The sequence below is a fragment of the Doryrhamphus excisus genome, linkage group LG14 (genome assembly GCF_037039965.1).
Source record: "Doryrhamphus excisus strain RoL-2023G ecotype Guam linkage group LG14, RoL_Dexc_Guam_v1.1, whole genome shotgun sequence".
Classification (NCBI taxonomy): domain Eukaryota; kingdom Metazoa; phylum Chordata; class Actinopteri; order Syngnathiformes; family Syngnathidae; genus Doryrhamphus; species Doryrhamphus excisus.
Genome location: NC_136370.1, coordinates 18,211,885 through 18,223,681, shown reverse-complemented (window position 1 = coordinate 18,223,681; position 11,797 = coordinate 18,211,885). Strand labels below are relative to the sequence as shown.

The following is an 11,797-nucleotide window of genomic DNA, read 5'->3' as shown; positions in this document are numbered from 1 at the left end:
CGGTGACGATCCTCGTGAGGATAAGCGGTAGAAAATGAATGAACATTATTCCAACAGTAAAATATGGTGGTGGTAGTGTGATGGTCTGGGACTGTTTTGCGCCATCAGGACCTGGAAGTGATAAATGCAACCATGAATTATTGTTGATATGGAAATATGGGCTGCACGGCGGACGAGTGGTTAGCTCACAAGCCTTTACAGCTAGGAGACCCGAGTTCAATTCCACCGTCGGCCATCTCTGTGTGGAGTTTGCATGTTCTCCCCGTGCATGCGTGGGTTTTCTCCGGGTACTCCGGTTTCCTCCCACATTCCAAAAACATGCTAGGTTAATTAGCGACTCCAAATTGTCCATAGGTATGAATGTGAGTGTGAATGGTTGTTTGACTATATGTGCTCGGTGATTGGCTGGCCACCAGTCCAGGGTGTACCCCCTGCCTCTCGCCCGAAGACAACCGGTGACGACCCTCGTGAGGATAAGCGGTAGAAAATGAATGAACATTATTCCAACAGTAAAATATGGTGGTGGTAGTGTGATGGTCTGGGACTGTTTTGCTGCATCAGGACCTGGAAGATTCACTGTGATAAATGGAACCATGAATTATTGTTAATATGCAAATATGGGCTGCACGGCGGACGAGTGGTGAGCTCGCAAGCGTTACAGCTAGGAGACCCGAGTTCAATTCCACAATCGTCCATCTCTGTGTGGAGTTTGCATGTTCTCCCCGTGCATGTGTGGGTTTTGTAAATGTATGACTTTGTCAGCTTTACAAGTCATAAATGTATGAAAAAAAGTCATAAATTTCCGACTTTATTACAAGTTTTTTATAAATATTTAATAAAATATTATAAATAAAAAATATAATTAAATAATAATAAAATAATATTACTTTATTCTCATATGACTTTTTTCACGAGAATAAAGTCTTAAAGTTGTTATTACGATTTTGTTATGAATGTATTACATTTCCTAATATTACGAGTTTGTGTAAAATTAATAATATAAATAATAATAAATAAAAAATAAAATAATATATTTTTTAGTCTCGTAAAGTTACTACTTTATTTTTTTTTGTGATACTCTGTCATAGATTATTATATTATATAATATTCTAATTATATGAACAACAAGTTAATGGAGACGTATCCGTATTGGCAATATCGCTTCCGGATTGACATGGTATCGGATCGATACCAAAACTTGCCGTATCGTCCAGTTCCAGGGGTAAAGCAGGAGCAATAATAATACAGTCGACAAGGGGGTGTTTCCTCCACCCACGCAGAGTCCGGGTGACTCCGGAGGCGAAAGAGGTGGTGGTTGGTTGGTGATATTCATGGGAGCACGAAGGACGCACACTCTTCTCTCACTTTGGATTTGGACCTCCTCATTGGAGGAGGAATTATTAGGAATTATGTTTGCTTCCATGTGGTCATTATGAGGAACCATCCGGTCTTGTTTCGCACTTAGGAACAGAAACAGGATGCCGTCTTAGTTCACTTTTTGAAGGAGAGTTTTTTTTTTTGGGCACTTTTTTTTTTTCAAAACACTCAAAGTTCCTACACCCCTCAAATGGAGCGCACCGGCTTAGCTGTGGTGATGTTTTTAGCGGTTGCGCTGATAAGTGATGCCCACGCGGACTCCACAGGTGGGAGGGAAGAAGCCCCGGGAAAGGCGGTCTGGGACCCCTCACATGATGCCGGTGAAAGCCCGCCGGAGAGCACCCATAGCCGGCTCTCCAGGAGCACGGCGCCGCAGGGCGATGGCGGCGGCAGGGCTCCTCCACCTAAAGCAGGTGCCGCGGAACTCCACTCTGCCCGGAGGACCGGCAGACACCCGAGCAGCCTGACCCCCTCCCAGACCAGGACCAGAGTGAACCGTAGGCAGAGCAGCAAGTCCGCCACCAGCAGCAGCAGCAGCAGCAGCACGAGACGACTTGTTGGGTAAGAGGAGCAACAATCCAGTACCTGTCAATCAATGTGTCAGTAGTCACCCATTTTAGACAGAATAGTGATGATGTAACAAATCAAGAGTCCATTGATGCTGTTTTTTCATTGGTTGCTTTGCAGCTAATAGCTGGAATATCCCATAATAACAACTTTAAGCCCCCCTGATTGCATTATTGATGATCCCAACACATTGATAAGTCGTTATAGCCCCGATATTGATCATAAGGATGTCAATTAATACGAGGACTGGACAGTTAATTCAAAAATGTGAATTAATTAATTGTCCATAGAAGGGGTGGCACCATAGCACTTTTCTTCATAGGTTGGCTGTTCTTATGTATGTTTTTCTTTCCTACATAATTATGCATTTTTGTGACTTATACTCCAGTGCGACTTATGTATGTTTTTTTCTACCTAATTATGTATTTTTTGGCCTTGTGCAACTTATATGCCAGTGCGACTTATGTATGTTTTTTTTCTACCTAATTATGCATTTTTGGCCTTGTGCGACTTATACTCCAGTGCGACTTATGTATGTTTTTTTGCTTACCTAATTATGCATTTTTGGCCTTGTGCGACTTATACTCGAGTGCGACTTATGTATGTTTTTTTGCTTACCTAATTATGCATTTTTGGCCTTGTGCGACTTATACTTGAGTGCGACTTATGTATGTTTTTTTCTACCAAATTTTGCATTTTTGGCCTTGTGCGACTTATACTCCAGTGCGACTTATGTATGTTTTTTTTCTACCTAATTATGCATTTTTGGCCTTGTGCAACTTATACTCCAGTGTGACTTATGTATGATTTTTTTCTACCTAATTATGCATTTTTGGCCATGTGCGACTTATACTCCAATGTGACTTATGTATGTTTTTTCCCTACCTAATTATGCATTTTTGGACTTGTGCGACTTATACTCCATTGCGACTTATGTATGTTTTTTCTACCTAATTATGCATTTTTGGCCTTGTGCAACTTATACTCCAGTGTGACTTATGTATGTTTTTTTTCTAGCTAATTATGTATTTTTGGCCTTGTGCGACTTATACTCCAGTGTGACTTATGTATGTTTTTTTTCTACCTAATTATGTATTTTTGGCCTTGTGCGACTTATACTCCAGTGCGACTTATGTATGTTTTTTTTCTACCTAATTATGCATTTTTGGCCTTGTGCGACTTATACTCCAGTGCGACTTATGTATGTTTTTTTTCTACCTAATTATGCATTTTTTGGCCTTGTGCGACTTATACTCGAGTGCGACTTATGTATGTTTTTTTTGCTTACCTAATTATGCATTTTTGGCCTTGTGCAACTTATACTCGAGTGCGACTTATGTATGTTTTTTTGCTTACCTAATTATGCATTTTTGGCCTTGTGCGACTTATACTCCAGTGCGACTTACGTATGTTTTTTTTCCCTACCTAATTATGCATTTTTGGCCTTGTGCGACTTATACTCCATTGTGACTTATGTATGATTTTTTTCTACCTAATTATGCATTTTTGGCCATGTGCGACTTATACTCCAGTGTGACTTATGTATGTTTTTTTCTACCTAATTATGCATTTTTGGCCTTGTGCGACTTATACTCCAGTGCGACTTATATGTATGTTTTTTTCTACCTAATTATGCATTTTTGGCCTTGTGCGACTTATACTCCATTGTGACTTATGTATGTTTTTTTTCTACCTAATTATGCATTTTTGGCCTTGTGTGACTTATACTCCATTGCGACTTATATATGATTTTTTTTCTACCTAATTATGCATTTTTGGCCTTGTGCGACTTATACTCCATTGTGACTTATGTATGATTTTTTTCTACCTAATTATGCATTTTTGGCCATGTGCGACTTATACTCCAGTGTGACTTATGTATGTTTTTTTTCTACCTAATTATGCATTTTTTGGCATTGTGTGACTTATACTCCAGTGCGACTTATATATGATTTTTTTCTACCTAATTATGCATTTTTGGCCCTGTGCGACTTATACTCGGGAGCGACTTATGTATGTTTTTTTTCTACCTAATTATGCATTTTTGGCATTGTGTGACTTATACTCCAGTGCGACTTATATATGATTTTTTTCTACCTAATTATGTATTTTTGGCCCTGTGCGACTTATACTCGGGAGCGACTTATAGTCCAGAAAATACGGTAATTTTACAGTTTTGTTGTTGTTGTTTTTTTTTACTAAATAAGACATCCGACTTGCAAGTCATGTTGCCAGTTTGTATCTTAAAAGTTAAAATACTTACAAAGCAACTGATGGGCCGGATTCAAACACTTGGTGGGCCGCATGTGGCCCGTGGGCCGTAGTTTGCCCACCCCTGGTCCATAGGTATGAACGTGAGTGTGTTTTGGCTGGCGACCAGTCCAAGGTTTGTGCCCTGCCTCTTGCAAGTCAGCTGGGATAGGCTCCAGGATAAGCGGCATAGAAAATGGAAGGATGGATGTTTTTGTGCCTTTTCCACTCAATCACAGAAGAAAAATATGCCATATGACATAATTGTATGTAAATAAATTTACCCCTATTAGTACCAATACATGCATTTTGAAATCTGACTGAGGAATAGCCACACTGCTTCAGTGTGTGTCCCACTTTTGTGCCTGGTTCCAGGGACCATGTGTTGTTGTGGCTCCATTTGCAAAAAAAAAAAATCTGCCCGGGGATCAGAACCACCTGTTTTGTCCAACAAGTCTCTGTTTCTTTTCTTGTTTTGTGTCTCTGTCAACCTCCCCAACAGGAAGATGGCTTGTTTCCATATTAAAGCTCTTTTCTTTCTGTCTAATGAACCCTTTATGCATCCAGTCCTGTTTGTTCCATAGGGACACAAAGCATGATACTCACAGATGGGGGCGGTGGGGAGGGTGTTTACATAATGATCACACAGGGATTGGACCCTGGGCTGACCTTGGATAGACACTCAAATAAAAGATCCTCTTTAAGACTTTTTTCTTTCTTTTCTTATCCAGACAATTTCTAGGAGACATTTTGATGGAATCTATCTGCCAAAACCTTTACTTACATACGTTAGGGCCATACGTCCCTGCCCTTGTGTTACTTTAAACATCCTGCAGGCTTCAAGCCGTATAGTGTGTTGAAAGCAACACGTCGGAAACGTGCCATTAATCAGACAGTATGCACAGTTGAACTAACCTAACCTGCTTGTTTAAAGCCCAGCTTAAGGAAAGCTTAAGGAATCCTTGTTCACTTATGTATGTTTTTTCTACCTAATTATGCATTTTTGGCTTTGTGTGACTTATATTCTAGTGCGACTTATGTATGTTTTTTTCTACCTAATTATGCATTTTTGGACTTGTGTGACTTATACTCCAGTGCGACTTATGTATGTTTTTTTCTACCTAATTATGCATTTTTGGACTTGTGTGACTTATACTCCAGTGCGACTTATGTATGTTTTTTTCTACCTAATTATGCATTTTTGGCTTTGTGTGACTTATATTCCAGTGCGACTTATGTATGTTTTTTTTTGCTTACCTAATTTTGCATTTTTGGCCTTGTGCGACTTATACTCCAGTGCTACTTATGTATGTTTTTTTCTTACCTAATTATGCATTTTTGACCATGTGCAACTTATATTCCACTGCGACTTATGTATGTTTTTTTTCTACCAAATTTTGCATTTTTGGCTGTGTGCGACTTATACTTCAGTGCGACTTATGTATGTTTTTTTTCTACCTAAATATGCATTTTTGGCTTTGTGTGACTTATATTCCAGTGCGACTTATGTATGTTTTTTTTTTTGCTTACCTAATTATGCATTTTTGGCCTTGTGCGACTTATACTCCAGTGCTACTTATGTATGTTTTTTTCTTACCTAATTATGCATTTTTGACCATGTGCGACTTATTTTCCAGTGCGACTTATGTATGTTTTTTTCTACCAAATTTTGCATTTTTGGCTGTGTGCGACTTATACTTCAGTGCGACTTATGTATGTTTTTTTCTACCTAATTATGCATTTTTGGCCTTGTGCGACTTATACTCCAATGCGACTTATGTATGTTTTTTTTCTACTAATTATGCATTTTTGGCCATGTGTGACTTATACTCCAGTGCGACTTATGTACGGTTTTTTTTTTCGTACCAAATTATGCATTTTTGGCTTTGTGTGACTTATACTCCAGTGCAACTTATGTATGTTTTTTTGTTAACCTAATTATGCATTTTTGGCCTTGTGCGACTTATACTCCAGTGCGACTTATGTATGTTTTTTTTCTACCAAATTATGCATTTTTGGCCTTGTAGCTAAATAAATGGTTGAGCTTCTAAAAACGTAGAACATTAGAGCCCTGTAAACATGAAGTAACACCCCTATAGTCACATTCATACTTGTATTACCCATTATAGTAGTCTTCCAGGTCCTGATGCAGCAAAACAGTCCCAGACCATCACACTACCACCACCATATTTTACTGTTAGAATAATGTTCATTCATTTTCTACCGCTTATCCTCACGAGGGTCGTCACCGGTTGTCTTCGGGCGAGAGGCGGGGGGTACACCCTGGACTGGTGGCCAGCCAATCACAGGGCACATATAGTCAAACAACCATTCACACTCACATTCATACCTATGGACAATTTGGAGTCGCTAATTAACCTAGCATGTTTTTGGAATGTGGGAGGAAACCGGAGTACACGGAGAAAACCCATACAGAGATAGCTGAGGGTGGGATTGAACTGGGGTTTCTTAGTTGTGAGGCCTGTGTGCTAACCACTCAACCACCGTGCAACCCTGTCACAACAACAATGAAACATAGAGGTTGAGTCATTTCGCTAACTAAAATAAAAACAGTGTAACCTCCTTGGTAAGGTTTTGACATAATTCCATAATTCTGTAATAAAAACATAAAGTTCTGACGGACATAAAGCATATTAATTCATTGCCATATTCGAGGAAAGAGGATCCACAAAGTGTTTTTCCTGACACATTTCCGCTTGGAATGACCACTCAGCTTCCTTCACTCTCAGCCCTCAGCATTGGCATTGACTTTTTTTTTTTTTTCCATTTTCACGCTGACTCGCTACTTTCTGTAGCCGCCACGTGACTCCACCCACTTTCATTTTTGCAAAATTGTAGTAAACAAATGACAAGGTGTTAACACACAGCTGATTTATCACGTTAACAGCGACCCGCCGGTATCAAAGTCTTCATTGGGGGGGAATAAATCATGTGATGGAATTTGTACGTGTTGACTGATGACTTTGGCGCGGGTCTGATGTGTTTGATTTACGTCAACTGAGAGCTCGCCGAAGGGGCCTAAACAACTACACGTTATCTCCGTGACGCCTCGGCGCCACGCGTAGCTCTTAATGAGTAAAAATCCAAGCCAGGTCAAGAAGTCAATCCGTGCCCTATCTTCTCAAATCATCCATGAGTCGGACGATGGCGGCCAAATCGGTGCCAGCGCCTCCGCGGCACAAAACAAAATTGGCAATTTTTTTTTTTTCAACGATGGAGTGCAAAGAATCTCGTCGTTTCTAATTTGCTCAGCGATTTACGGAGGATGTAGGGTGCTTTTCATGTCCCGTGTGTCTCGCATAATCCCTCCAAGGTTCAAATAACTCCACGCTTGTTTCCAATGCTGACGGTCAGAGGAACGTCGGCGCTCAGATCAAGTTTCCTGACCCTTCCCTGATTCTCGTTTTATTGCTTTAAATTCTATTAAAGCGTAATCTCCCGAGGCGTCATTATCGATCAGCCGCCCCCATCGAAATGGTCTGAACCTAAAACAACATTAAATCAGATTGGTTTTGTCAGGCGAAGGGACCGAGGAGGAGGCCGCCCACACACACACGCACCAGTTGTCACGCTGCGGGCCTGTTTAGTCGTACAGTCGGTCCCGCTTATGGGGACGTACCGGTACGCTAAATTACTATGATCGGTATTTTAAATAATGGTGTTTAATTTGCTGTGCTGGAGCCTATCCCAGCTGTCTTCAGGCGAGAGGACGGGGGTACACTCTGGACTGGTGGCCAGCCAATCACAGGGCACATATAGACAAACAACCATTCACACTCACATTCATACCTATGGACAATTTGGAGTCGCTAATTAACCTAGCATGTTTTTTTTGAATGTGGGAGGAAACCGGAGTACCCGGAAAAAACCCACGCATGCATGACGGAGAACATGCAAACTCCACACAGAGATAGCAGAGGTTGGAATTGAACTCGGTTCTCCTAGCTGTAAGGCTTGCGAGCTAACCACTTGTCCGCCGTGCAGCCCATATTTGCATATTAACAATAATTCATGGTTCCATTTATCACAGTGAGTCTTCCAGGTCCTGATGCAGCAAAACAGTCCCAAGACCATCACACTACCACCACCATATTTTACTGTTGGAATAATGTTCATTCATTTTCTACCGCTTATCTTCACGAGCGTCGTCACCGGGTGTCTTGGAGCAAGAGTTGGGGTACACCCTGGACTGGTGGTCAGCCAATCACAGGGCACATATAGACAAACAACCATTCACACTCACATTCATACCTATGGATAATTTGGAGTCGCTAATTAACCTAGCATGTTTTTTTTTGGAATGTGGGAGGAAACCGGAGTACCCGGAGAAAACCCACGCATGCACGGGAAGAACATGCAAACTCCACACAAAGATGGCCGAGGGTGGAATTGAACCCTGGTCTTCTAGCTGTGAGGCCTGCATGCTCACCACTAAAAAGTTTATTAGTAAGCTTATTGTGGTTCGTGATATGACCCCCGGGCATATCACCTCGTACTTTGGTACGTGACAAAAAAACAATAAAATGAAATTATATTAGGAAAGCAGGAAGTGAACAAATGTAACAGTTAGTGATTGTAAAAGTACCAGATGGAGGGGTAGGATTTAATAAGCTTTGCTTCTTCCTACTCCTTTTGGACATGTGGAACTGGGAACTGATTATGTGATGCATATTATAAATAATGGTGTTGAATTTAAACCGATAATTATTAGAGCCCTGTACACATGAAATAGCAACCCTATAGTCACTGTTATGCTTATATTACCCAATAGAGTGGACATAATAACAGTCATATAAGACTCATGCTTGTGTGTGTTGCAGTATAAATGTCTTCTGGTGATATTGGGGGATTGAGATTTGAGTTTTAGCTTAGTGTGGGTGTTTTGTATGCAGAGGGTATGCTGGAGCCTATCCCAGCTGTCTTTGGGTGAGAGGCGGGGCCTGTTGTGATAAATCTGTCAGGTGTTATTTGTGCATCACCACCTATTGACCAGGGTAGAATACTACATAAATGTAAGACATTACGTCTTTGAATGCGTATTCTGAATGCCTGTATTTTAGTTAATTTTGCCAATTTTATACTTCAAAATGCTTCAATTTAGGCAATTTTTTTGATAATTTTTGACTCATATTCTAGCAGAAAATAGCACAATTTAGTCATTGAAATATTTTGGAATAAACATAAGAGTTAAACCGTGAAATTCTAAGTGCAAAGTAGCAAGGGACGAAGTTTATTTTTTATTTTATGTCGAAAACCGCTTATGCCGACGTCAACATAATCGGGTTCTAGTGTATCTTGTCTCACCGTTCTTTGTGCATACGTCCCCCCTCTGTCCAGGCCTAATGTGTGCGGAGGTCAGCAGTGCTGCTCCGGCTGGGCTGTGGCACCGGGAACCAATCGCTGCATCAAACGTGAGTATCCTTTCATCATCTGAACACACAAGCGAGAATGACCTGCATCCACATATTGATGATTAAAAAATGCTAAAAAAAAAAAGCTAACTTACGCTATGTTAAGAGTCCATTGGGCCGGCGCCAGTTGGTGCCAGTTCACGCCAATGCAATTCGCTGCGGCGGCTAGTGTCGCCAATAAGGTGCCTAGTGGCATGCAGTGGCTCAAACTGCCTCCCAACTGGCTCGTGGTGGCCCGTAACGACGGCAAAAATTAAGTTTGCCAGCAAGAAAATTTCTAAATGTTGAAAATTTTTGTCACGCCACTTGCATCAAGCAATCGGCGCCAAGTGTCCACCAAATGGAACCAAATGTCACAAACAATTCGCCTATTGGAATCCACTGGAATGAATTGGCGCGAGCCAAGTTGCGCCAATGATGCTAGGAGTCTACTGGGCTGGTGCGAGTTCGAGCCAAAGATGATGTCATTGGCAAGTAGTGGCTCGCTGTGGCTCCAAATTAATGTTCGCTCGGCATGTTGCCATGTTGCCATGTTGCCGTTATTCGGCGCCACAGCGAGCCACGATGCGCCAATCACATAATCGTTGGTGTGAACTGGCGCGAACTGGCGCGAACTGGCACCAACTGCCGCCAGCCCAGTGGACTCCTAGCATCATTGGCGCAACTTGGCTCGCGCCATTACATTCCAGTGCATTCCAATAGGCGGATTGTTTGTGACATTTGGTTCCACTTGGTGGACACTTCGCGCCGATTGCTTGATGCAAGTGGCGCAACGAAAATTTTCGACATTTTGAAATTTTCTTGCCGACAAACAAAATTTTTTCCATCGTTACAGGCCACTACAAGCCAGTTGGGAGGCAGTTTGAGCCACTGCATGCCACTAGGCGCCACAGCAAATTGCATTGGCATGAACTGGCACCAACTGGCGCCAGCCCAGTGGACTCCTAGCATCATTGGCGCAACTTGGCTCGCGCCATTACATTCCAGTGCATTCCAATAGGCGGACTGTTTGTGACATTTGGTTCCACTTGGTGGACACTTCGCGCCGATTGCTTGATGCAAGTGGCGCAACGAAAATTTTCGACATTTTGAAATTTTCTTGCCGACAAACAAAATTTTTTCCATCGTTACGGGCCACCACGAGCCAGTTGGGAGGCAGTTTGAGCCACTGCACGCCACTAGGCGCCACAGCAAATTGCATTGGCATGAACTGGCACCAACTGGCGCCGGCCCAGTGGACTCCTAGCATCATTGGCGCAACTTGGCTCGCGCCATTACATTCCAGTGGATTCCAATAGGCGGATTGTTTGTGACATTTGGTTCCACTTGGTGGACACTTGGCACCGATTGCTTGATGCAAGTGGCGTGACGAAAATTTTCAACATTTTGAAATTTTCTTGCCGGCAAACTTAATTTTTGCCGTTGTTACGGGCCACCACGAGCCAGTTGGGAGGCAGTTTGAGCCACTGCATGCCACTAGGCGCCACAGAAAATTGCATTGGCATGAACTGGCACCAACTGGCGCCGGCCCAGTGGACTCCTAGCATCATTAGTGCAACTTGGCTCGCGCCATTACATTCCAGTGGATTCCAATAGGCGGATTGTTTGTGACATTTGGTTCCACTTGGTGGACACTTGGCACCGATTGCTTGATGCAAGTGGCGTGACGAAAATTTTCAACATTTCGAAATTTTCTTGCCGGCAAACTTAATTTTTGCCGTTGTTACGGGCCACCACGAGCCAGTTGGGAGGCAGTTTGAGCCACTGCATGCCACTAGGCGCCACAGAAAATTGCATTGGCATGAACTGGCACCAACTGGCACTGGCCCAGTGGACTCCTAGCATCATTGGCGCAACTTGGCTCGCGCCATTACATTCCAGTGCATTCCAATAGGCGGATTGTTTGTGACATTTGGTTCCACTTGGTGGACACTTCGCGCCGATTGCTTGATGCAAGTGGCGCGACAAAAATTTTCGACATTTTGAAATTTTCTTGCCGACAAACAAAATTTTTGCCGCCGTTATGGGCCACCACGAGCCAGTTGGGAGGCAGTTTGAGCCACTGCACGCCACTAGACACTTTATTGGCGACACTAGGCGCCACAGCAAATTGCTTTGGCGTGAACTGGTTTTATGTATATGCAGCGTTGTCTTATATTGGCCCAATGACC

General features: G+C 42.4%; 1 protein-coding gene across 1 annotated transcript in view; it reads left to right on the top strand.

Moving 5' to 3' along the window:
* The first annotated feature begins 1,378 nt into the window (after positions 1 to 1,378).
* The window catches only part of LOC131140425 (latent-transforming growth factor beta-binding protein 2-like), a 165,186-nt gene continuing 154,767 nt past the window's right edge, over positions 1,379 to 11,797 (top strand). Inside the window, exons 1-2 of the mRNA XM_078796315.1 lie at positions 1,379 to 1,938; positions 9,553 to 9,626. Coding sequence (XP_078652441.1) covers positions 1,568 to 1,938; positions 9,553 to 9,626 — 445 coding nt within the window. The 5' untranslated portion in view covers positions 1,379 to 1,567. The remainder of the gene's footprint in view (positions 1,939 to 9,552; positions 9,627 to 11,797) is intronic.